General features: G+C 40.2%; 1 protein-coding gene across 1 annotated transcript in view; it reads right to left on the bottom strand.

Annotated features, from left to right (window-relative positions):
• The window catches only part of LOC117523766 (ryanodine receptor 2-like), a 224,174-nt gene that overhangs the window by 128,430 nt on the left and 67,894 nt on the right, over nucleotides 1-27,850 (bottom strand). Inside the window, 14 exon segments of the mRNA XM_034185382.1 lie at nucleotides 1,296-1,516; nucleotides 4,632-4,801; nucleotides 5,504-5,624; nucleotides 8,910-9,018; nucleotides 9,999-10,185; nucleotides 15,677-15,812; nucleotides 16,921-17,024; nucleotides 18,188-18,323; nucleotides 20,123-20,237; nucleotides 20,370-20,482; nucleotides 20,484-20,513; nucleotides 20,515-20,726; nucleotides 21,968-22,066; nucleotides 22,196-22,307. Of these exon segments, the coding sequence (XP_034041273.1) occupies nucleotides 1,296-1,516; nucleotides 4,632-4,801; nucleotides 5,504-5,624; nucleotides 8,910-9,018; nucleotides 9,999-10,185; nucleotides 15,677-15,812; nucleotides 16,921-17,024; nucleotides 18,188-18,323; nucleotides 20,123-20,237; nucleotides 20,370-20,482; nucleotides 20,484-20,513; nucleotides 20,515-20,726; nucleotides 21,968-22,066; nucleotides 22,196-22,307 (1,865 nt within the window).

Genomic DNA, 27,850 nt, shown 5'->3' with positions numbered 1-27,850 from the left:
CACAAAACAATTAAGATGCCACAGGAAAGAAGTTAATTAAATGAACATTTTTTAGCCAATTTAATAAATTATTTTGGAATTGGGCAAAACAAGCCTTTAAGTGGTTCATTAATTATCATGACTGTACTGATGTGTCAGCAATCATTAGCAAAAATTTGTTTGTAGCAACTGGGGTTCTTGGTGGGATTCAAGATGTTTCACCCTTCACAGAAGTAGTTTCTTCAGTTTAAAAGGTAAAATTGTGTAGTATGCAGAATAATACCATTTTAAGAGAAGAGAATCTCTGTTGTACAACCAGCAAGGGTCAATGAAAGATATCATTGTACAATTTTGCTTGGAAGTCATGGAAGACCATTTGTTTCTGGACAATCACTGGGTTTGCTCCCTAATGGATGTATGAAATATCATTAATCTTGTTGTGGAGCTATGAAGGGAACACACTGTGGAAAAATGATCTTAGGCCTCCCACCTCTGCACAGTCTCATACCCAAGTCATCATATTTCGACAGAAACGTCAATATGTGACACCAGGTATCCCGCTTGTCACTGTGTAATGCACTGGGAAATACTAACCCTACTCTTAGCCATACCCTTAACGCAGATGAATATTCCCTGATGATGTGGAAGTGAAGTAGATTCTTCTACGCATCGTTGGAGAGAAATTATACAGCTGTTAAAAAAAAAGAAGCTACCTCACTCCTCACATTGTGACAGAAAGTGGCACTGACCACGTGCAAAACTGATAAGATGAGAATGTGTTACACCTCCAAATGAAGGAAAGGTTTTCAGTTTCTCATAACTATATTCTTTCATACCCCTCTCTCACTGTCTATCCTCTGATATGCACCTTGTCCCAAAAAAGTGCATCCCTTGTCTTTGACATAAAATTAACATGCAGATACTGGATATGAGGTGATGCTCCTTCTGTGCTGCGCATTAATGCAGTGGCTTTTTAGTTTCTGTAATGTAGATGTCTGATCCCTCCTCACCGCATCAAACAGCATAAACAACATTACTCTTCATGCAGTGTTTACACTGATCTTAAGATGTTCAAAAATCTGTTGGAGTGACTTAATGTGCTTGAGAAAAACAAGTACGCTGTCTTTTCCAAAGACTCTCATGAGCTTCACTGCACCATCAACTGATCAGAGTGCAGCCACCATAGGTAACATTGTCTCACTGCAAATTGCAGAATGGTTGATATGCTGATGTCTTCACATTTTTGAAGTAGCAACAACGTGAAGACATATCCTCAAGTCTGCAGAGTGTTTCACTGTATTATTCTGAACACCTACCCACACACGGCCAACAAACAATCTTCAATAGTATCTCTTTGAGCCTTAGTCAAGCTCAAAGCCCTGGAGAGTCGGTAGATTGCCTGAATGAGAGCATCCACTACTAAGGCATGGTCTTCCAAAGTACACAACAAAGGTGAATGTTTGGTGAGCAGCGGAAACACAGCTGTACATAAGTATCTATTAAGGGCCAGGGCCATATCCGTAGATCCCAAGTCAGCCTGCAAGATAAAAGAGAGAATAAAATATATAACTGCTAAGAACACCTCAGTGCAAGTAAACAAACAAAAGTGACTGCTGAGAACATCAAGGAGAAACAGGAATATGAAGAGATACAAAATACCCAAAAAAAACAACAACAAATGTATCAACGATTATGTGGAGATCACAAATATATGACTGGATTAAAACAAGCTATCTTCATTATATAAATACACTAATGTGTTGCCTGTGGGGAGCCACAGGCTCTAGATTGGGTAGTATTTATAAAATAAGTAGCTGAAATTTTTCAATGGTGGTAATAAATTCTGCAAAGTTTCTATAATGAGTTGGAATGGCGTGCAAATCCAGAATGTTTTTAATTTTGTAATTTTTTTTAATGTTAATTTACTGTCTAAATGTATGAATTGTTTAGGTTCTTGTCATCACATACACACTGTTATCATCATCATCATCATCATCATTATTATTATTATATTATTATTATTAATTATTATTATTAGAAGTATTATGTTATTTTATTTTATTATTAATTCTATTTTGTCATTTGATTTTTAAATGGACTACAGCGGAAAGAAGGTTTTCACTTAAGCCCCCGTCACACATAGCAAGAATGTGGAGGAGCTATTCCGAAACGGCAAATATTGCCATTAGCCGAAGCAGTTGGGAGGAAAAGGGGCGTGGTCTGAAGGCATCCGGACTGCCTCGTCCACACCTGCACAATGCCATCCAAAGCGTGTTTAGACAGCAGGTGGATTACACAGATTGCTGTCAGACGGCCATAAAAGGCACTGTGGTCTGCCCGATCTCCAACAGTCTGCAGGGCAGCACTGTTTTCCTCACGTGCACGTCTGCGTGTGTGTGCATGACACATCTGTGCTCTGCGCACATGCATGGGGCTGTAATTATCACTCAGCAGTGTGTGTGTGTGTGTGTGTGTGTGCATAACACTGCCTGGGCCACTAAGTGCATGCGCGCGGGGCACACGTGGACAAGTGGACAGCTTCACTACAAAGTTTGCTGGCAGTTGGACCATAACAGTTCCTCAGATGGAGCCTTTCCAAGGAACTTTCTTTTTTCTTTTTTGCACACTTCAGCAGCAGAACGCAACTCTGGACACTGCGATGGTTGGATTATCACATGGAATTATTTTTTTCTTTTGGGTGAGAGGGTTCTAACCGCAGGCTGCTGTCCTGGTCTCATGTCCTCGTCTGTGAAACACCCCTGGACCGCTGCTGGAGGTAAGATGAATGTGTATTAATGGTGTAATGGCCTGCCACAAGCTCCATGTGATATCTCCTCCAGAGTTAGAAGGTGGACATTTATTAAAACACATGAATTCCATCCAGCTGAGCCTGATGCACGCAATGGTGTGTAACTGTGCAGCACAGAGAGGCACAGCTACCCGTGTTATGATGGAGACAATTATTTATGTTGCCCATGAGAAGGAATGGACAACAGCAGCGCACGGAGCTTTCGGTTTAGCTGCTGTTGACATGATAAGATGAAGCGTGCCACATATATTTAAACACTTCCTTTGTGCTCCGAGGAGGGTGGAGGGGGCGGACAGTATTATACTGGCACATGCAGGACATACCGGACATACCAGCAGGCATACCATGCCAGATCTTTCTCGAGGTTCCGTCATATGCGCTCAAATCATTTCAGATCGTGTTTTGCTGCCATCAGAATATGTAATTTGTGGTTAGATGGTCCTTAGACTGCTCATGGACCACGGTCAGATAGGTGTCCCATCTCGACCAAGTGTGTGGACTTCCGCAGGTGGCTGTCAGAACGTTTTGGAACTGAAATCCAACACCTTTCGGATGTGCGCCAGTTCATAAGTCCAATGCCACTCTGCGTGATTCTGTCTATGTGTGACGGGGGTATTACTTGTGTCATCCATGTATTTTTAACGTATTTACAAATATATCATGTACTTACATTGCACTTACTAAATAAAATCTCACGTGCACGCTTTTAATTTATAGATAATTTACCACCCCCTGCTGGACTGGCGTGTGAGTCCAGAATGTAATTATCAACATCCATTGTTCAGTGTTGTTAGCTAATATCTGTAGTTTCTCCAAAAATATTAGTCCCATCAATGGTCCATTTGGGTGGCGTTAATCCTTGACCCAAAATACATGCGCAAACCAAATGGTAAATGTCAGTTCTCGACAGTGTGTCCATGATCAAAATTATACAGACGCACGCACAAACAGAGACTGTAGCGGAAGACATCAAACCCGCTATCCTCCTCACTCATGGTAACAGGCAACATGGCCCTTAACTACACTGACTAAATGAATTCAACTACAAAAACACAATAAATCAATTACACTAACAACAATGTTAAACTAACATGAACCGCAATAACATTTAAAACCCCAAAACCCGAACTCCCATGGTGCATTGCAGCTAATATCGCTAATTTCTCCAAAAATATTTGTCCCATCAACTTTCCATTTTTGTAGTATTCATCTTTGACCCAAAATACATAAGGGAGTCTTCCCAAGGGATTAATAAAGTTCTGTCTAATGTAATCATACCAAACAGCAAATGTTAGCTCTCCCCAGTTTCCCGTGATCAAAGCCATACACACGCACGCATGCATACAAATACAAACACACGCACACACACACACACACACACACACACACACACACACACACACACACACACACACACACACACACACACACACACACACACACACACACACACCACACACACACACACACACACACACACAGAGGCCACTTGGCTATTATATATACGTAGACTGTTCTATAGAAAATACAACACCCAAGAAATATGTTTATGTGAACTGCACAAATGCTTTTTATGCTATCTGATACAAACTGATCATATTTTAGAGTTGATTTAGGTTTGATCGCTCAAGCTGCAGCAATTAGGCAGCATATCTTGCATACTGGTGATTATCAATAGGTAATATTGGTAATGGTATAATAAAGAAGAGCCAAAGCTCAGATCAGATAGATGGATAGTCTTCACTGGTAATGGCATACACAGCCTAGATCAATAAACCATCACCGGTTATTGGGTCTCTCCAGCAGGTGGATGGAACAACAAAATAAATTTGTCTCTACTCACAGTGTCAAGAGAGACAGCTGCCTGAAGGTCAGGCAGAAATCCAATTTCAAGAAGGTGGAGAAGAAAACTCTGGCTTTGAATGCCATAAACACGATCCAGGAATAGTACCATAGCTGCCTTGTGGTCTGGACAAAACACTGTTGACAAGTCAGGCTCAAGCACCGCACCATCTGAAAAAACGCCACAGAAATCACAGTCCAGTTGAACATGATGCACATTTTTCCTCCTTGCATAATCATGTTTTTATTCCTTAATACCAATAAGCTGTAACTTCTAAACAATGCAGTATTAAAGGCTTGTCTAGTTTAAACATCTTACGTTGAACTCACTAGCTCAAGTAACGTGAACTGAATTGTTGACATCTGACAAAAAATAACGTGGTTGCAAAAACGAGCGCACAACAATCTACAAAAACCAAAAGATAAGGGATTTATTAGACAGACATGGAAGGAAATGTGATAATGTATTGGTGAGTCTTGTCAACATTCTGGCATTTTTGTTTGACAGCACCTTGCTAACTTATGACTCCTATAATGAGTTACTTTCATTACTCATCATACGAGTTATGAAAAGAAATGGTGACAAATCAGGAAGATGCTGCCACGACTGCAAAATGAAGCCCGCCAAGAACATGGTTAAGGCCAAGTCACTCCAGAAATTGCTGTAGCGCTGTGATGGCAATGTCTTAGCGGCAAAATTACTACACGATGGCCAGGGCAGTCCAACCACCAGGAACTGTCATTTTTGAGGATTTCACCTATAAATCTTTACAATTTCTGACCACCCCCCCCCCCCCATCACGCCCTTTAAAACAGTGGTTGGACACAAAATGAATATTTTGAATATATATCTTTTAAAGATTTATAAGTGACCTTTAGACAGTGAAGGGATTTGAAAAGGGATGCTAATGATCCCCTCAAGGTCCCGAATGGGGATGAGTGATCTCAGAATGGCTCTGATGCGGATGGCTTCTCCTTTGCCTTCTTGAATCAGCTGGAGATAGAGACAAAACAAGATTAGTATTTATTTTCCACTGTGTGGTCCGCAGTGGAAATTCATTTTTTTGGACCAAGCAAACGCTAGCGGTGTGTTTCACAATGTCATGTCAAAGCAAGTTTGTATGTTGCCTCAAAAAGACTGAAGATGTGTTTAGACATGTTGTACTCAAACAGTAATTTTAAAACGTGTGTTGTGTCACAACTGCAGCTGTGTTATTTTTATTTCTGTCCTGCCATTTATCAAATGATAATATGAAATATCACCCTCTGCATTCTGTCCATTCAAACAGTGAGGCCACTTAGCGAATGCTTGTCATGGCTCAGACTCTATTGGCAGTAATGTGTTTGTCATGTAATTACTGTATTTCTGTCAGCGTTTATTAGTTTCATAAGCTGCAGCTACTGACACTTGGATCAGCTGTCAGTAAATTCAAAGCCTTCCACAGAGGACGGGTCAATGTTTCCTCAGTCAAACTCTTGAGGGAAGCCTCCTCGAGTATCGATATTTAAGGATCTTTGATCTGTGGAGCAGAAATAAGGAGCTGGGACATCCATTCTGAATATCAAATTGGATCAATTTCCAGGTCATGAGTGAGGAGGAAGAGAATAAAAGGGAAAAAAGAATACAGTGACTCTAAAATAAATGGACGACCTTCCTGATCATGAATTACAGCTAAATTTCTAAGTAGAAGATAAACATTTTTCAAATTCAGTTTCAATTTATCACAAAAATATGTTGAACTTTTACTTTATCTAGGAATTATCTCTCCGCTAAATGTCAGTAAACTCAACGCACCAGTTTCTAGGGTTTCACATCTGCAAATAGATGGACAGAAAGTAACTATCACATAAACTTCACTCTCCTCTGGCACTTGGCATAGGTATAGTGGATACAGAAAATACCAAAGCCGAATCAATGGAATGCACACGGGAAGCACGGGTGCACTTTAGTACTGTCAAACAGTACAACTAAACCATCATTTTTTTTAAGCCAGTTTTCTTTCAACAAGTTAGGGGTTGAATTAATGAACTTTTCTAAGAACTTCTTTTACATCAATCATTAAGAAACAGTATGGTACTGTATGGCAAATCTGTCTGCGGTAAGCAGCTCTCAAAAACAGAGTGTGCAAGAACAACAAGACACCCGTGAAAACTCCAAAGGAGTTATAGGCTTCTCTGTAGAGGCTGACATTTTTTCGGGAATCTCACTGGTCACGGGATTCCCACGGGATGGGAGTCAACTTTGCTACTTATCACGTGATTGGGACGGTACGGGATTAAAAAGTTCACGGGAGCAGATGGGAGTGGGAAGCGAGCCGTCCTGCTGTCATTTGGGTGGTCATTTTTTTTTTAAAAAAAGGCTGCAAAAATAACGGGCGGCTTTGCTTAAAGCCGTATAAAAATAGGACTGGGTTCGATCACTGCAGCCGTCTGTGTGTTAGTGTGAGTCGGCTGGCTGCGAGGAGGGAGAGGGGAGGGGGCGGGGTATGAGCCGCCTCAGTCAGTGCACGGAGAGAGAGCACGCACTGAGCACAGAATAAAGCAACACGTTATAAGAAACAAATGTGGCGCTGCCTTTATTTCTCCCTGGACTGATCTGTCGCTACATCCTGTTCACACCGTGTGCGCGTCGGTGAGAGTTATACTGAATTTATGAGATGAAATAAATCCTCAAAATTCCTTAAAAATGAGAATATATGAATGAACGTTATAAAAATCACACACGTGTTTAAAAAACCCTGATGTGGAGAAACTGCAGTGATGTTCAGAAGCAGAAATCACAAAAAGCAGGCGAGAACTCTGAACTTTAACAGGCTATTAGTTTCCAAAGATATTTATTTTTTTGTGTCTTGGTGGCTTCCCTCACTTGTCTTCTTCCAGCATGGACATTTAGTTTTTGAGAACTGCCTAGCTGACACAGATTTACCATAAAGTACCACACTGTTTGTATTTCTGAATGATCGATATAAATGAAGTCTAAGAACTATTCAGTGACTTGGAAATGGTCATGTTTTCATCCTTCAGCATTTCTCAAGAAAACTAGCTGTAAAAATTATTAATTAATTCTTACATTTAGAATAAACTGCCCTGTCCCAACCTTTTTTTTTCTTGGAAAATGCTGCAGGCCTTAAATGTAGTAATGGATATGGATGGATAATGGATAATGGGACAGGAATTTTTCTGTGGGAGTGGGACGGGACAGGAGTGAAAATCTACTCCTGTATCCTTCTCTGGCTGTGTTTGAAACTTTGCAAAGGACATCTTCCCTTGGTTGCATCACCAGTCACAGCTTCACGGTGCAGTGGAACAGAGAAGGACTTTGCTATGAAAACACAGATTGAATCTAGGCTCAAGTCTTGCACAGAGTAGAGATGGAGTTTCTTAAAAAGAAGATGTGAAATTTCAGTGACAATTTGCAAGAAGGCATATTGCACGGTCACTATTGGTCCATTACTGTGGCTCTGACATTCTTATTTATTCTGGAAATATCATGCTGTTGTTATTTGATTTAGGTGTATGACTCTGAAAGGGGATTATTTTGTGAAATTCTATTATAGAGTAGCCCAAATTTTGTTTTTGTTTGTTGTGTCTTCTGTTTTTAAATAGCATAAAGAATTTAAAATGTGTAAACGTTCAATGGTATTATTGACTGCCAATATATTTACATTAGAGTCTAAACTGCTTTCTAATTGCCTTTGTGTTCAAAAAGTCTGCACATAAAATAAAATCACTTTGCCTCTGCAACTCGGTGCTACTTTTTCAGGAAAAAGAAAGCTATGTTTAAGTGGATTAATGGTATTAGTCACCATGTTAACATCCAAACACTGATGTATTGCCATTGACAAGCTCTTATAGGTGTAAGGTTCTCTGCAGAAGCCTGCATTGTGAATGTTCGTATAAGATGATATTTCAAGGTTTGATGGAAGATGCATTCAGTTCAAAACTTAGATCAATGTATATAGACTATATATGTTCCAAAGCACTGTGCTGTGACCATCCAAGATCTTGTAATACAGAATATAACAAATCTAGAAACGTTTTTCTGTTATAGAATTTAGATAAATATATTATTTTATTAGGTGGGAAGTGGAAAACATCATCTCTGTTGTATATACTTTGAATTGAAAAGGCCATTCTGTGGAACTGTAAAAGCACTAAACTGATTCATTCCGATAAAAATGGTTCCCAGACATTTCCATTAGGCATAAACTGTTCTGAGACAGGAGTGGATACTGACAGCAGAGAACTGTTTTAGGTCGTGGGGGGGCGGGATTCTCACATGCATCTCTGGAGCACAGCGTCCCAGCAGGTCGATAAGAGCTGAATAGAAAGTCATGATGGCATGTCCCATGTGAACGAGGTCATCATCATTATCCTGCACAACATCTCTGTAACAAGACACAAACACAGCAGTCAAACCCAAATATCAACTGAGATCAATCACTAATGACTGAAAATAAGTAAGAGCTTAACTTGAAATAAATCAGGTCAAATTTATGATAGAAGATGACATGCTGTCAGAGCCGCAGTCATATCCCAAATAATCACATTCCGCATTAAGGCTGCACAATGCAGCTTAAAAGCAGTCAATTTTATTAATCCTTTTGATATTTTCAATGAATTTATTTAACTTCTCTTTACCCAAGACATTTTGATATGCCTTACTGCATTAATTACTGTTAACAAGCATAGAAATGATGCAGAACAGGCTTACACTTAACAAGGCAGTTTATTTCCTAAATCAATGTCATTTCAGGGCCACTGACATGGAGGGCTAGTAACTCTGTGTGTATGTGTAAGTATACTAACAGTCCGAACAGCAACCTTAAAAGCAACAGTATTTCAGCTACCAATGTAGAAAACCGCCTCATGCAAACAACAGACATGGCACACAGTCAAACAAAGGAGACCACAACGCACACTCTGATGTTGCAAAGTAAAGTCTTTTTTCATTGTCTGCTTCCAAGGTGAAGATTTTCAGAAACTCCACTTCAGTGTTTATGGTAGTTTTGCAAAAGATTCATTTTCAGGGACCTAAAACACAGTTTGTGTGTGGACAAAAAGCCAAAACACATAGTAAAACCTATGTTTTTTTTTGTTGTTGTTTTTTTTGTAAAATACCTGCGTACGTGTGTACAAGTTCTTAGATTTACTAGCTGCTTGTACATGGAGGGTAAAAGTGTTTGCTGCGATTCTGTGGTTCTTCTGCAATATACTACTGTGTTACATTGATACGTATATGATAGGGCAGCATCCTATCACATCATCGTGTAGTCTACAGCCGGCTTAAGACTTTTATGATGCATTTGTATGTTGGTTTACATCGCATTTTCTGTATCAAATCAAGTACTAATAAATTCAAACTGACAGTGTTAAGATGGACCGGTTGGTGGTGGAAGGTCCATCCACAGAAGGGTCCTCTGAGATACTGATGGCTTCATGCATGGCTGCTAGGAGCCCATTTCCCCCATCACCGCGCAAGGCAGGGCCAAAACACTCAGGCCGGCGAATCAGCAGCCTCAACACCAAGAAAGCATTCTCCTCGACACTCTCACCTGTAAGTCCAGGGAAGCATCAAGGAAAAATAGGGGTTATTAGTCGGCATGATGAAAATAGCATATTTGTTCCAAAGATCACATCTGGAAAGAGATATTCTCACTAAATTTATATGTCAGAAAATGAATTGTAACAAGCACATAATATTAATTGAATTACTATAACTACAACGCCAATTCCAATGAAGTTGGGATGTTGTGTAAAATGTAAATACAAACAGAATACAATGATTTGCAAATCCTCTTCAACTTATATTCAATTGAATACACCACAAAGACAAGATATTTAATGTTCAATCTGATAAACTTTGTTGTTTTTGTGCGAATATTTGCTCATTTTGAAATGGATGCCTGCAACACGTTTCAAAAAAGCTGGAACGGTGATATGTTTACCACTGTGTTACATCACCTTTCCTTCTAACAACACTCAAAATAAGCGTTTGGGAACTGAGGACACTAATTGTTGAAGCTTTGTAGGTGGAATTCTTTCCCATTTTTGCTTGATGTATGACTTCAGTTGTTCAACAGTCCGGGGTCTCCGTTGTCATATTTTGTGCTTCATAATGTGCCACACATTTTTAATGGGTGACAGGTCTGGACTGCAGGCAGACCAGTCTAGTACCTGCACTCTTACTATGAAGCCACGCTGTGTAACACGTGCAGAATGTAGCTTGGCAATGTCTTGCTGAAATACGCAGAGACGTCCCTGAAAAAGACGTTAGTTGGATGGCAGCATGTGTTGCTCCAAAACTTGGATGTACCTTTCAACATTGATGGTGCCATCACAGATGTGTAAGTTGTCCATGCCATGGGCACTGACACACCTCATACATCACAGATGCTGGCCTTTGAACTTTGCACTGGGGTAATTCTATGGTAACGGAATTACAATGCCGGGAAAATCCAGCCATATTTTAGCTCCCCATTAAAAATGTGCTCCGACTGTAATTCCGTTACCATAGAATCGCCCACTGGTAACAATCTGGATGGTCTTTTTCCTCTTTTGTCTGAAGGACACAACGTCCATGATTTCCAAAAACAATCTGAAACGTGGACTTATCAGACCACAGCACACTTTTCCACTTTGCATCTGTCCATTTCAAATGAGCTCGGGTCCAGAGAAGGTGGCGGCGTTTCTGGATGTTTTGATGTATGGCTTTCGCTTTGCATGGTAGCGTTTTAACTTGCACTTGTAGATGTAGCGACAAACTGTGTTAACTGACAATGGTTTCTGAAATGTTCCTGAGCCCACTCGGTAAGATCCTTTACACAATGATGTTAGTTTTTAATGCAGTGCTGCCTGAGGGATCGAAGGTCACGGCCATTCAATGTTGGTTTTCGGCTTTGCCGCTTACATGTCGAAAGTTCTCCAGATTCTCTGAATCTTCTGATTATATTATGGACTGTAGATGATGGAAACCCTAAATTCCTTGCAAATGAACATTAAGAAACATTGTTCTTAAACTGTTGGACAATTTTTGTTCACAAAGTGGTGATCCTCGCCCCATCTTTGCTTTGGGGATGCTATTTTTATACCCAATCCTGACACTCACCTGTTTCCAATTAGGTGTTCTTTGAGCATTCATCAACTTTCAGTCTTTTGTTGCCCTGTCCCAACTTTTTTGAAACGTGCTGTAGGCATCCATTTCAAAATGAGCAAATACTTGCACAAAAACAATAAAGTTTATCAGTTTGAACATTAAATATCTTGTCTTTGTGGTGTATTCAAATGAATATAGGTTGAAGAGGATTTGCAAATCATTGTATTCTGTTATTTACATTTTACATAACGTCCCAACTTCATTGGAATTGGGGTTGTACAATGTAGATCCAGCTAAAAGTCACACAGAAGCATGTGCTAAGGAAATCCAACACCACTCAGCTTAAGTGTCAACACCTACAAGGTCAATTTGAACTGGTGTCTTCTCTGTGCCACTTCAAAGTGAAGAAAATCAATAATAGAGTGAATTACTTGGAACGAAAATAGCTTTCTTAAATCAGGAACATCAGAAAACAATGGAGTCTCTTACTGTCTTTTACCTTTACATTTCCCTGTTAGCATTTCTAAAATAAAGCAAAAATTAAAGCCTCACAACAAATTACACATATGGTCTTGGTAAAAAGTACAACACAAATAAAAAGTTGTTACTCATCATAAAAGAGCTCTTAACATTTTAACGTGTGAAAATTTATCACTGTAATTAATGGCTGAGATAAGTGTTAAAATAGTGAATGGCTGAAAAAAAGAACACATAAAAACTAAATAATTGTTACAATAACTGTTGTAAATTTCTTGTAAATTTTCCCCTTCACTCTTGCTGATATTCTTCAGTCACAAATCACTCCTGCCACCTTTCTCCACCCACCCCACCTGCACTCTCTTCTTCACCTCTCATCACACTCTCCATTACTTTGGACAGTTGACCTCAAGTATTTTAAACTCATCTACTTTCACCACGTCTCCTCCTTGTAACCACACTATTCCACTGGGCTCCCTCTCATTCACACACAAGTACTCAGTCTTGCTCCTACTGACTTTCATTCCCCTGCTCTCCAGAGCATATTGGTAAATATTCTCTGGCACTTATACTTTAACATTTCTGCTGTGTTGTTTTCATAATAACAATACATTTTATTTCAAGTCACCCAAGGTCACCTTACAAAAAGTAGAGAATATATATATATATATATATATATATATATATATATAGCTTCATATAGCTTAACATCCTGTTTCTGACCTGTCAGTTTTATGCGTTTCCACACTTCTGTGTTTGATAACTTGGTGGCATATGTAATTGCTGTTAAAGCATTCCCTCATCAGCAGATTGTGTAGGTTCATCCTGCTCTCACATTACCATTATTTCCAGTGTTTTGCCTTCCTGTTACAGACCTTTGTTGCCGTCCCGCATTCCTGAATTTTACCTGTTGTTTTGGATTGATCTGTTGGGATAAGAAATCTGTTAACTTTTTGCCTGTTAATAGATAAGCCCCTGCTGCCTCCCTTAGAAAGAATGTTACCTGATCACCCATGTCCCTGGCCTATTGCCTGTTAAAAGGAGGTGGTGGCATAACGGCTTGCACATTGGACTGGGACGCCAGCAATTCGGGCTCGCTTCCCAATTACAGCCACGCTCCCAACTGGCACTCTTAACAATAGTGCTGGGGAGGAGTGAGAGACATGTGTCGTGGGCCCTTCTGGAAATAAGTCCTTCGTTGAGACTTTCGTTGGTTACCCACATTAAATAGGAGAACCTCAACCTCAAAGACTTAAGCTTGTCTTCAGAAGCTTACCAGCTACTAAAGTGTAACTTTTGTGTGGACAATAAATGTGCTTTTTCTTTCCATTGTTGTAGTTCTCTGCTTTAGGGTAGCAAACCTTTACACATTGGAGGTGTGCAGCTTGCAGCTTTTAATGCACTGACTTATTCTTTGACTTCTCACACCATCTAAAACCCCCTGCAGTGGCAGCGTGGCAAGCAGGGTATTGCCTTCACTGGTGTGTGCGGACAAGATAACTCAAAAATGGCTGAACAGATTTCAATCAGAATTGGTGAAAATATTATTTGGGTAGATATCTAGAGTTGATTAGATTCTGGAGTGGTGTGGTCAAAGTCAAGGAAAACATAGCCGGAAAAACCCTTTTTTGTACATCTCAACAACCAAGAAGCCAAGGTACAGTAGTGTTCAGAATAATAGTAGTGCTATGTGACTAAAAAGATTAATCCAGGTTTTCAAGGTACAGTAGTGTTCAGAATAATAGTAGTGCTATGTGACTAAAAAGATTAATCCAGGTTTTGAGTATAGTTCTTATTGTTTCATGGGAAACAAGGTACCAGTAGATTCAGTAGATTCTCACAAATCCAACAAGACCAAGCATTCATGATATGCACATTCTTAAGGCTATGAAATTGTGCTATTAGTAAAAAAAGTAGAAAAGGGGGTGTTCACAACAATAGTAGTGTGGCATTCAGTCAGTGAGTTTGTCAATTTTGTGGAACAAACAGGTGTGAATCAGGTGTCCACTATGTAAGGATGAAGCCAGCACCCGTTGAACATGCTTTTCTCTTTGAAAGCCTGAGGAAAATGGGACGGTCACGACACTGTTCAGAAGAACAGCGTAGTTTGATTAAAAAGTTGATTGGAGAGGGGAAAACTTATACACAGGTGCAAAAAATTATAGGCTGTTCATCTACAATGATCTCCAATGCTTTAAAATGGACAAAAAAACCACAGACACGTGGAAGAAAATGGAAAACAACCATCAAAATGGATAGCGGAATAACCAGAATGGCAAAGGCTCACCCATTGATCAGCTCCAGGATGATCAAACACAGTCTGGAGTTACCTCTAAGTGCTGTGACAGTTAGAAGACGCCTGTGTGAAGCTAATTTATTTGCAAGAATCCCCCGCAAAGTCCCTCTGTTAAATAAAATACATGTGCAGAAGAGGTTACAATTTGCCAAAGAACACATCAACTGGCCTAAAGAGAAATGGAGGAATATTTTGTGGACTGATGAGAGTAAAATTGTTCTTTTTGGGTCCAAGGGCCGCAGACAGTTTGTGAAACGACCCCAAACTCTGAATTCAAGCCACAGTTCACAGTGAAGACAGTGAAGCATGGTGGTGCAAGCATCATGATATGGGCATGTTTCTCCTACTATGGTGTTGGGCCTATATATCACATACCAGGTATCATGGATTAGTTTGGATATGTCAAAATACTTGAAGAGGTCATGTTGCCTTATGCTGAAGAGGACATGCCCTTGAAATGGGTGTTTCAACAAGACAATGACCCCAAGCACACTAGTAAATGAGCAAAATCTTGGTTCCAAACCAACAAAATGAATGCCTCTCAGATGTGAAGAAATCATGAGAACTGTGGTTATACAACTAAATACTAGTTTAGTGATTCACAGGATTGCTAAATAAGCAATTTGAACATAATAGTTCTGGGTTTGTAGCGTCAACAGCAGATGCTACTATTATTGTGAACACCCCCTTTTCTACTTTTTTTTTACTAATAGCCCAATTTCATAGCCTTAAGAGTGTGCATATCATGAATGCTTGGTCTTGTTGGATTTGTGAGAATCTACTGAATCTACTGGTACCTTGTTTCCCATGTAACAATAAGAAATATACTCAAAACCTGGATTAATCTTTTTAGTCACATAGCACTACTATTATTCTGAACACTACTGTAGATGATCTCAAGCATATTTTGTTTCACAAAATATTTGTGACTGATTGGTATGAATGACTTCATAATAAAGACACAGAGAAGTCATGTGATCAAGTCATGCAAAGTCAAAAACACAAATACAGATATATGTATATTTATTCTCTATCTCCCTCCCCCTCAGTTATGCCTTCTAAACTGATTTCCATGAATTCCCAAATAAAGTAGCACTTGCACATCCAGTATTTTGACATCTTGTCCTTCTGGGATGTTTTCAGACCACAGTATCATTAATGCATAAGGTTGAGTTACCATTGCAGAAGACAGCAAAACGCAGGAAATCCAGGTAACGCTCCCCCTCTACTGGGTTCCATCCAATATCAGGATAGCCTTTAGCCACCAACAGTGGGCAGCTCTGCAGACCACAGCCAGCAAGATACTGAACCACCTACACATCATATGTTATTTGATTAGATACAATCACATTACATAACCTATCTCATCAGGTAACAGGGTAATTACCACTACAAATCACACGTGACAGTTGAAAAGTGTCTACAAACATCACAAACCAATTACAGACTTTATACAATATCATTTTTATTTGCTCATTATTTTGGACCATATTCAAGCTAACTTTTTTGTTCCCTGATTAGCTTTTCAAGCAACTTTTAAAACCATTAGTGGCCCAACAAGCTTCCACCGGATTTAGATCTGCTAACTTTAGGTCAGTTAACATGTTTTTGAATAAAATTTGATTGTCAAAAATGTAAAACCCTAAATCATTCATGCTTGTTCCTGATCGAGCTTATACACTAATCCATAAGCAAAATTGACACATCACGTGAAATCAACAAACATCACCTCAAGGGAGATGGAGGAGCAGAAGGTCAAACCAGACTACAAGTATTGATTACATGACTTAAAAAAATTGTTTATTTTATTTCTTAAGATTTATTATGTGTTTAATGCTTTCTGTACAATACAGATATTTATCAGTAGTTTCCATTCAATGTTGAATAGAAACTGCTGCTTATTTAACTTGTTCATACATCTTGATCATCTTGGAATACTAAAGTTTTTTTTAAGTTTCAGCTCTTTAGACCCATTTTTTCAGGGTTTTAGACCCCCCCCCCCCCCCAAAAAAACAAGACAAAGCAAAATTCATATAATACAGCTCGCTGTTGGTGGTAGGTAAATGTATGAGCGGTTTAACGGATCCGTATCAGTTTTTTCACAGTTTTCAGTTTGTTGATTCGAGGTTATCAAAGCTAACTGTTAGGGTAGTTGTGCCCACCACTACATATTAGCAAATCATTATTTCCCTTGGTGTTGGAAAACAACAGATGTTGGCACAGATGTTACAAAGAATTGATGATATTAGCAGAAATGGAGCATCTGGAACCTCATGAGAAGAGACATAAACTGAAGTGATTAATGATATTGGTATCTGTATCCTGTTGGGAACAAGTGTGATCTCAAAAGGAAATGGGTCGGGAGTCATGGTTAATGAAACATGGCTTTTGAGGACGGCACATTATATGAGCTCACATTACCTTTGCTAAGTCAGCTTCACTGAGCACTAAAGCCAGTTCATTATTATCCATAACAGAGGCTGCAGCCACATCCAGAGGAGTGGCCCCACGCATGGACGGAGACGCTAAGAGACAAAACATAAACAATCACATCTCAACGTGATACACAATGTATCATCTCAGGCTGTGGGGGGGTTCATATCCTGGCAAGGGGGCATAACACCATCATACGGTTATTGCATCCTAGGCTAAATAAATTATCCACACCAGGAGCAACAATGTTCTTCTCCACTTCCTTTAAGGGAACTAATGTCCACACAAGGCATTCAACCAGCTGGCACAGTAAGATTTGTATCTGTGTAATTCACAGCAATAAATTTTCACTTACCCACTTTTGAGACGCTTATAATGTTTGATTCTTGCAGACTATGTCAAAGGTATGAACAGAAACATCCAACACTATGATATTGTACTTAACACAACACTACAAATCCATGATTTCATAAAAGTGCTGAGGGTTGACCATCTCAGAACAACCTACAAATGTAAATGGGATAAACGAAGGACTGTAAATACTTCAGGATGTTTTATATACTGATTTATCAGTGACTGCACACAGCAGATGTACAACAGATGTTTCATTGTTTTCTATAAGGGGATAAAGGAAAATTCCACCAAAGCTGGTTGTGAAAGCAGCAGTCACACACCACAATGGTACGTGCTGTCAGAATTTTTAAATTTGAACTTGTCTACCCAGATGCTTTGAATATATTGAGGCTGGGTATACTCCCAAAACCACTGTACCACATAAAACATACTAAAATAATACACAAAATTCATAAATACCCCACATTTTCGTCAGCTAGAACGCTGCAGTGGACATCACAGACAATAAGCTAGTGCAACCTCTGGCCGAAAAAAAGGGGCAATTGTCTTATTATTGTTGTTATTCGAATCCTAAACCTAATGCACACTGTTTTAAATGTTAAATGAAAAAACAGCCATTGTGTTTAGAAATTCACAGATGCTCAAATATCAGGCTTAACATTTATTATCATATGAAATGCATTATGAGAATACTTTAAATGATGGGTAAAGACAGACACCATGAGATTGAACTATTTAGTGCAGAGACACTGAGTTTTATATTAGATAAACAGGAAACATTTTCACAGAGGAAATTACGCTTTTACGTCACATAAAGTTGACAGGACACAGTCGAGCTTCCTGTGTCAATATAAATCACGCAAAAATGTTTTCTGTCTTTCAGTACATAGGTTCATCAGACTTACCAGTCCAACATTGCTGTTTTCCAACAGGTAGCTAAGGTTGTCAAACATTGCCCCCTGATTGTGATGGCTGATGCGGCAAAAATAACACAGAAATCGACAGCAACTGGCCACCGTTTTGGGAAAGGTAATCTCCTACCAGAAGAACAGAAAAGCAATATTTCATGAAAGGTAAAGGTGAAGACACACCGTACATGCAGCTCAGGAAATCGACCACTTGCACGATTTGCACGATGTCATTTACACAACTCCCAACTTCATTGGGAAGTTGTGTAAAATGTTAATACAAACAGAATACAATGATTTGCAAATCCTCTTCAACCTATATTCAATTGAATACACCACAAAGACAAGATATTTAATGTTCACACTGATAAACTTTATTGTTTTTGTTCAAATATTTGCTCATTTTGAAATGGATGCCTGCGACGCGTTTCAAAAAAGCTGGGACAGTGGTATGTTTACCACTGTGTTACATCACCTTTCCTTCTAACAACACTCAATAAGCATTTGGGAACTGAGGACACTAATTGTTGAAGCTTTGTAGGTGGAATTCTTTCCCATTCTTGCTTGATGTACAACTTCAGTTGTTCAACAATCCAGGGTCTCCATTGTCGTATTTTGCGCTTCATAATGCGCCACATATTATCAATGGGTGACAGGTCTGGACTGCAGGCAGGCCAGTCTAGTACCTGCACTCTTTTACTAGAAAGCCACACTGTTGTAACACGTGCAGAATGTGGCTTGGCATTGTCTTGCTGAAATAAGCAGAGACGTCCCTGAAAAAGACATTGCTTGGATGGCAGCATGTGTTGCTCCAAAACCTGGATGTACCTTTCAGCATTGATGGTGCCATCACAGATGTGTAAGTTGCCCATTCCATGGGCACTAACACCCCCCATACTATCACAGATGCTGGCTTTTGAACTTAATGCTGGTAACAATCTGGATGGGCTTTTTCCTCTTTTGTCTGGACGACACGACGTCCATGATTTCCAAAAAGAATTTGAAATGTGGACTCATCAGACCACAGCACACTTTTCCACTTTGTGTCTGTCCATTTCAAATGAGCTCGGGTCCAGAGAAAGCAGCGGCGTTTCTGGATGTTGTTGATGTATGGCTTTCGCTTTGCATGGTAGAATTTTAGCTTGCACTTGTAGATGTAGCGACGAACTGTGTTAACTGATAATGGATTTCTGAAGTGTTCCTGAGCCCACACGGTAAGATCCTTTACACAATGTCGGTTTTTACTGCAGTGCCACCTGAGGGATCGAAGGTCACGGGCATTCAATGCTGATTTTTGGCCTTAGCGCTTACATGAAGAAAGTTCTCCAGATTCTCTGAATCTTCTGATTATGGACTGTAGATGATGGAATCCCTAAATTCCTTGCAATTGAATGTTGAGAAACATTGTCCTTACACTGTTGGACTATTTTTTTCATGCAGTTGTTCACAAAGTGGTGATCCTCGCCCCCTCTTGCTTGTGAATGGCTGAGACTTTTGGGGATGCTCCTTTATACCCAATCATGTCACTCACAGTTAGTGTCCTCAGTTCCCAAATGCTTACTGAGTGTTGTTAGAAGGAAAGGTGAGTAACACAGTGATAAACATACCACTGTCCCACTTTTTTGAAATGTGTTGCAGGCATCCATTTCAAAATGAGCAAATATTTGCACAAAAACAAAGGTTAATCAGTTTGAACATTAAATATCTTGTCTTGTGGTGTATTCAATTGAACATAGGTTGAAGAGGATTGCAAATCATGTATTCTGTTTTCATTTACATTTTACAGAACATCCCAACTTCATTGGAATTGGAGTTGTAAATGGTGGCACTTGTGAAACTCAACTTTTGTCTTGTCCAACAGCTGATATTTTTGGGGTTAAACACATTTGCACTTACAGTATGACCACTGTACAATGTATGAACTCCACCTTTGACTCGCCTTCTCCTAGGACATTGACCATCACCTCCATCACTGTCTCATGCATCCCCAGTGTCCTCATTAGGTTGGGGTGCTGGTAGAAAACTTTATTGTTCATGATGTCACTGTACATTCAATGTGACAGATGTGAGAAAACTTACAGAGGAAGTTGAGATTGAAATATATCACAGGTTAATGAATATGAATTATATAAGCTAACATTAATCAAGATGTGTCAAAAAATATTCCTTCTGTACCTTAGTCTTCTGATTATTAGCTTTTCCTCTTCTTTGCCCATACGAACACTCAGGAGGGAACGAATTGCCCAAGGATGACAAGAGAGCCTAGTGTCTTCGACTGAAGTCTGGTTTTATCGTATAGGTTCTGCAGAGGGTCCTTCCATTGGCCTGAAAGACCCTGATACTGACGGTGGAGCAATGAAAAAATAGTCTGAACCAGTTGAGGGTGCTGCATCTCAGTCTCTTGAGCCCATCGCAACACTGTCTCTGAGATCAGGTTGTTGAAGGATTCTAAAGACAAACCAGGTGAAAGTGAAAAAGGCACAGATCAAATCTGTGTATCATTTGTTGTAAAACGCTTAGGTGCTGATTTACCTCCAGGTGGGTGTGTGTAAAAATGTGCACAAAGTCCGTAGCACCCACAATTAATGCGTTATCCACTAACAGCACACACTGAGGATTGCATCTTTTTTAAATGTGCAAAGTAAACATATATTGCCCATTTAACCATTTTACCTTTGTGAATATGCAGTTTGGGGTTTGTCCACCCAATGTGAAAAATTTGGGCATTGAACATTCTAATAGGTGACGTGTGCATATGCAACACATTTAGTCATGTTAAAAGCAATTTCAGTGACTGAGATTGTATCTGTAATTTAGCTTGTTCAAAAACTTCAGGCTAACTTGACCCATGCAAATCAATGCAGGCACGGATAAATCAGATTCATAGTCATTCCCAGTGACCCTGTTGAGGTATGCATTTCTTTAATTTTCACCCATAATCTTCTTTAAGACAGAAAAAATTAATTAAATGTGGCGACTATCATGTCTACCTTTGTAATAGAAATATAAGTGGAAAGTACTGTGCATGTCTGACCAGCACAATCCCTGTGCATTGTTGCACAGGGAAGCTGTCAGCACCACAGTCTATGGTCAGGACCGTGTACAGAAGCCATGGACAGCCACCTTATAAAAGCATGCACAAATGATTGTCATTCCATTTTATGTTCTCTATGATTATGTGACAGTGAAGAGAATATTAACATTGAACTGAAACGCATCCCATTGTGGAAACACATATTTGAAGACAGTCACCTTAACACCAGTGCTAAATTGGACTTGTGCCAAAACACTGCACATCACATGACAAACCAATTTCAAGCACATTCATTAGAATTGGCAAAATGTTTAATAAATTACATTTTCAGTTAATATGTGTGTTTGCGCATAGCTCCAAGTGGCTGACTGAATTTAATTTTGTGTTTATGTCATTAACACATGCAAAATCCTAATTTATATTGTATTTTCTCTGAGCTCTTAGTAAAATCATGTTTTTCTTTTACCATCCAAGCTAGTGCACATTTATATGCATCAGATTCTGAACTAAAGCTCACATATCAGATCGCACATGAAATATCAGATCTCCTGCAGACAGTAGATTAAACAGTAGACTTTTCTGAGTGATGAAATGCAATACTGATGCAAAACATTAGTTCTGGTATACTGAAAAATTAAAGTGAAAAAGAAGGAAAAGTCTTGAAACTTTTATAAAAAAAAAAAATCCATGCACTTACTAGGATGCCTCAGCCTGCACTCCCCTCCTTTGACAGATGCACTCTTCCATCCAGTCACTCGGATCAATAGATAGAGAAGTCGTTCTTTTAGCGATACTTCAAAATCCTCTTCTTCCTCTGAGTCAATATCCAATTCGATGCCTGCCCAACAGCAGTACAATAAATTAAGCCTCTCTTTTTGTACAAAATGCTTTCCACATACATATTTAACACTTGCACAGCCAAGTGAGGACTTGAAATAAAACAGTTGAAGAAAGACAGTATTCCAACCACAGTGTCTGTTCAGGAGATGATGGAAGTCTTGCAGGAGTTGTCTGATTTCCACTGGACATGGGCAATGCTCCTGCTCTTCATCCTCTCTGAAGCTCAGCAGCATGTTGATCTGAAGAAAGGAAGCAGATAACACAAAAGTTTTTGTTTTTTTTTACAATTATAAGTGCCATTGTGAACTGTAATGAAGCAACGTTTCTTTCACAAAGATGACAAAGACATTATTAATCCAGTTGTGCAATGAAATTATACATATACACAAACTTTACACACACACACACACACATATATATATATATATATATATATATATATACATATATACATACACATATATATACATACACATACGAGGTCTGTTAGAAAAGTATCCGACCGTTTTATTTTTTTCAAAAACCATATGGATTTCAATCACGTGTGATTGCATCAGCCAAGCTTGAACCTTCATGCGCATGCGTGAGTTTTTTCACGCCTGTCGGTTGCGTCATTCGCCTGTGAGCAGCTTTGTGTGAGCACTGGTCCACACCTCTCGTCGTTTTTTATTGCAAATAAATGTCTGAACGATTTGGATCTTTGCTGTATCAATTTTTTTCCAGAAACTGTGAGAGACCTCCAGTGGACACCGTTCGGAAAATTAATATGGCTTCAGGGACGATTTGTGGGGATTACACAGATTAAGGAGTGTTACTGCCGCTTTAAGGACGGCCCACAGCGTCTGAGAGCGCGCTGCGCTCCGAGCGCCGATCGACAGGCTCAAACCGCGCTGAAACAACCAGATCATTTCCAATGTGAAGGCTTTGTTGATCCGGGACGTCGTCTGACTTTCACAAAAAGGCAGGAGACGTGGACATCAGCACTTTTTCGGCACATTCCACTGTTACAGGAGTTTTTTTCATGGAAAGAAAAGCGAAGCGTGTCGCTCATGGCGCGGACAAAACCACCTCCGTGTTGGTCTCACAGGACGGCTTTGAGATGGTTTTCAGACAGCTTCTGGTTGCTTTTCAGTTGTGTGACTATACGAGAAATTGAGCATGAGCTGGACATGCCCCAACATGTCCTGTGAGGCTTCATCACAGCGTTGCTTTGCGCCATGCCGCTCCACCGCGACGCAAAAATTGATGCAGCAAAGCTCCAAATCGTTCAGACATTTATTCGCAATAAAAAAAACGACGAGAGGGTGGACCACTACTCACACAAAGCCTGCTCACAGGCGAATGACGCAACCGACAGGCGTGAAAAAACTCACGCATACGCACGAAGGTTCAAGCTTGGCTGATGCAATCACACGTGATTCAAATCCATATAGTTTTTGAAAAAAATAAAAAGGTCGGATACTTTTCTAACAGACCTTGTATATATACATACACACACATATATATATATATATATATACATACATACACATATATATACATATACCGTATTTTCCGGACTATAAGTCGCACTTTTTTACATGTTTTGGCCGGGGGTGCGACGTATACTCCGGTGCGACTTATAAATGAAAAATATACCGGTAGGATCTCAATTAATTTACTGTAACAAAACAATTTTACGTGACAGAGTCGATCTATGTTTTAAAATGGCCACCGGAAAAGGAAATGCAATGCATCATGGGCACTGTAGTATGACGGCCATCCTATAGTTCACGCTGGTCGCGATAACCAATCAGAGAACAGAACTTTGGATGCGTATTCCTCACCTCACCCACAGCGTGTGAAGCTGACAAACACGGTGCTTGCTGTTATTCCGGCATGGCGAACAGAACAGCTTCAACCCTTGGATATCAGTGTGAGCAGAGTGTTTAAGTTGACGCTGAGAGCTGTGTGGGAGCATTGGGTGAGCGACGGCGGAGGATTAGGGTGTGCACTTGGAAGGAGCTGGCGTCGATGATTGTGAAAAGCGTTTGAAGCAGACGAACATGGTGTTTATTCCGGGACGGCTAACAAAACAGCTTCAACCCTTGGATATCAGTGTGAGCAGAGTTGACGCTGAGAGCTGCATGGGAGCACTGAGCGACGGTGGAGGATTAGCGTCTGCACTTGGAAGGCGCTGGATCGACACCGCTGGGTGGTCATGAGCTGCACAGGTAGGTGCTGCATGGTTCGGCTCGCAATGTGGTCCGCAAAATACAAACATATCCGTAGGTAAAATGCAGCTCACGAGAGGGCACTCAAGGCTTGTGTGACTGTTCCTGCGACTTCTGACTACCATAGAAAAATAAAAATTTAACGTTACTGATAACTTAACAAGACAACGGAGAAGGCCCGAAAAAATGCCACCAAAAAGAAAATCATACTCTGCAGATTACAAGTTGCGACTGGTGAAATATGCATCCGAAAACGGTAGCCGTCACAATATTATCATCTGAACTTTTCATGTTAACATACCTGTATGTCCATGGAACTTATAGTCCAGTGGACCTTATTTATGGTTTATTTTTCTTTATAATGGATAAAGTGGCTGGTGCGACTTATACTCCGGTGTGACTTATTTATGGTTTGTTTTTCTTTATAATGGATAAAGTGGCTGGTGCGACTTATACTCCGGTGCGACTTATAGTCCGGAAAATACGGTATACATATATATATACACTCAACAAAAATATAAATGCAACACTTTGGTTTTGCTCCCATTTTTGTATGAGATGAACTCAAAGATCTAAAACTTTTTCCACATACACAATATCACCATTTCCCTCAAATATTGTTCACAAACCAGTCTAAATCTGTGATAGTGAGCACTTCTCCTTTGCTGAGATAATCCATCCCACCTCACAGGTGTGCCATATCCAGTGTTGCCACAGTTACTTTGAAAAAGTAACTTAGTTTACTTTACTGATTACTCAATTGTAAAAGTAACTAAGTTAGATTACTAGTTACTTTTTTAGTTACTTTTCCCAGCTGCCGACAACAACCCTCTGCCACCTCAACATGACAATGATACCTGTTTTGCCAAAACTCACTTTATAGTACCCTTCTTGACTTCAATGAAAATAAATACTTGTTTATAAAAAGTAAAATAAAGACGTCTTTCTTGACCTCATATTTAACTGTTGACAGCACTGTAACAGTAAAACTTGCAATTTCGAGCCTACATTGTTTATAAAGGTAACTATTAAATTCTAACATTTTTCTAACATTTAAATTCTCTCTAAACATTTTACTTGTCAAAATTATTATTTTAAGCAATATTAGTTGTAGTAAAAAATGGCTTCAAAATTGCACCTTTAATCTAGGGGTGTTGTGAGGGGGGCACATCCTTGCCCCACGCCCCCATTCCATCTAGATTCGCCCCTGCTTTGGCGTTTGAGCACAAAGAATGGATAACATTCATTTATGCAGTAAACATGACCAGATTTACAGGTAAGAAAGTTTTATTGCGTTTTCACATCATGTGGTCCTCAGAAAGAGAGTTTAGGTGCATTTGAGTGGAAAATAGTGTTAGTTGTTGACGCGTCGCGGAGGATCAGCTGTTTTTAACGACCAGATACAGAGCGGCTCAGCTCAGAATTCTAAATAAAGGAGGAAAAAAAGTATAAAAATGTCTTTGTAAAGTTCAGTGCAGGTGTGCTGATCACCGTGCTTTAAGAGGTGAGGACGAGTCGAGCAGCTGCAAAAAACCGCGGATTAAAAGCTCACAGCTCACTGAAAGTGGGCAGTTCAGTCGAACCCCGACCTCCTGACCACGGACCAAGTTTAATGCTGTTATCGACCCACAATGAAAAATAATAGTAACGCACAGTGACATGGAGAAGTAACTTTAATCTGATTACTGATTTGGAAAGATTAACGCGTTAGATTACTCGTTACTAAAAAAAAGTGGTCAGATTAGAGTAACGCGTTACTAACGCGTTACCGGCATCACTGGCCATATCAAGATGCTGATTAGACACCATGATTAGTGCACAGGTGTGCCTTAGACTGTCCACAATAAAAGGCCACTCTGAAAGGTGCAGTTTTATCACACAGCACAATGCCACAGATGTCACACAAGATTTGAGGGAGCGTGCAATTGGCATGCTGACAGCAGGAATGTCAACCAGAGCTGTTGCTCGTGTATTGAATGTTCATTTCTCTACCATAAGCCGTCTCCAAAGGCGTTTCAGAGAATTTGGCAGTACATCCAACCAGCCTCACAACCGCAGACCACGTGTAACCACACCAGCCCAGGACCTCCACATCCAGCATGTTCACCTCATTGATCGTCTGAGACCGGCCACTCGGACAGCTGCTGAAACAATCAGTTTGCATAACCAAAGAATTTTTGCACAAACTGTCAGAAACCGTCTCAGGGAAGCTCATCTACATGCTCGTCGTCCTCATCGGGGTCTCGACCTGACTCCAGTTCGTCGTCGTAACCGACTTGAGTGGGCAAATGCTCACATTTGCTGGCGTTTGGCACGTTGGAGAGGTGTTCTCTTCACGGATGAATCCCGGTTCACACTGTCCAGGGCAGATGGGAGACAGCGTGTGTGGCGTTGTGTGGGTGAGCGGTTTTCTGATGTCAATGTTGTGGATCGAGTGGCCCATGGTGGCGGTGGGGTTATGGTATGGGCAGGTGTCTGTTATGGATGAAGAACACAGGTGCATTTTATTGATGGCATTTTGAATGCACAGAGATACCGTGACGAGATCCTGAGGCCCACTGTTGTGCCATACATCCAAGAACATCACCTCATGCTGCAGCAGGATAATGCACGGCCCCATGTTGCAAGGATCTGTACACAATTCTTGGAAGCTGAAAATGTCCCAGTTCTTGCATGGCCGGCATACTCACCGGACATGTCACCCATTGAGCATGTTTGGGATGCTCTGGACCGGCGTATACGACAGCGTGTAACAGTTCCTGCCAATATCCAGCAACTTCGCACAGCCATTGAAGAGGAGTGGACCAACATTCCACAGGCCACAATTGACAACCTGATCAACTCTATGCGAAGGAGATGTGTTGCACTGCATGAGGCAAATGGTGGTCACACCAGATACTGACTGGTATCCCCCCCCAATAAAACAAAACTGCACCTTTCAGAGTGGCCTTTTATTGTGGGCAGTCTAAGGCACACCTGTGCACTAATCATACATATACACATATACATATACAAGGTCTATTAGAAAAGTATCCAACCTTATTATTTTTTTCAAAAACCATATGGATTTGAATCACGTGTGATTACATCAGACATGCTTGAACCCTCGCGGGCATGCAAGAGTTTTTTCACGCCTGTCGGTTACGTAATTCGCCTGTGGGCAGTCTTTGAGTGAGGAGTCGCCCACCCTCTCATCGATTTTTTCATTGTTTAGGAATGGCTCAGAGACTGCTGCATGGTTTGATCAAAGTTTTTTCAAAACTGTAAGGCACAACTGAGTGGACACCATTCGATAAATTCAGCTGGTTTTTGGGAAAAAGTTTAACGGCTGATGAGAGATTTTGGTCTGGTAGTGTCGCCGTAAGGACGGCCCACGGTGCCTGATGGCGATCTGCGCTTCGAGGCGGCAGCGTCTCACCGTTTCAAGTTGAAAACTCCACATTTCAGCTTCTGTTGACCCAGTAAGTCGTCAAAGAACAGAGAACTTTCAGAAGAAGTCGGCATGAGGAGTTTATTCGGACATTCCATTGTTAACGGACATTTTGTAATGAAAGAATGTGCGGGCAGAG

Source organism: Thalassophryne amazonica, chromosome 13, assembly GCF_902500255.1.
Source record: "Thalassophryne amazonica chromosome 13, fThaAma1.1, whole genome shotgun sequence".
Lineage (NCBI taxonomy): Eukaryota > Metazoa > Chordata > Actinopteri > Batrachoidiformes > Batrachoididae > Thalassophryne > Thalassophryne amazonica.
The sequence above is the reverse complement of the archived record's forward strand: the minus strand, read 5'-3'. Positions and strand labels throughout refer to the sequence as shown.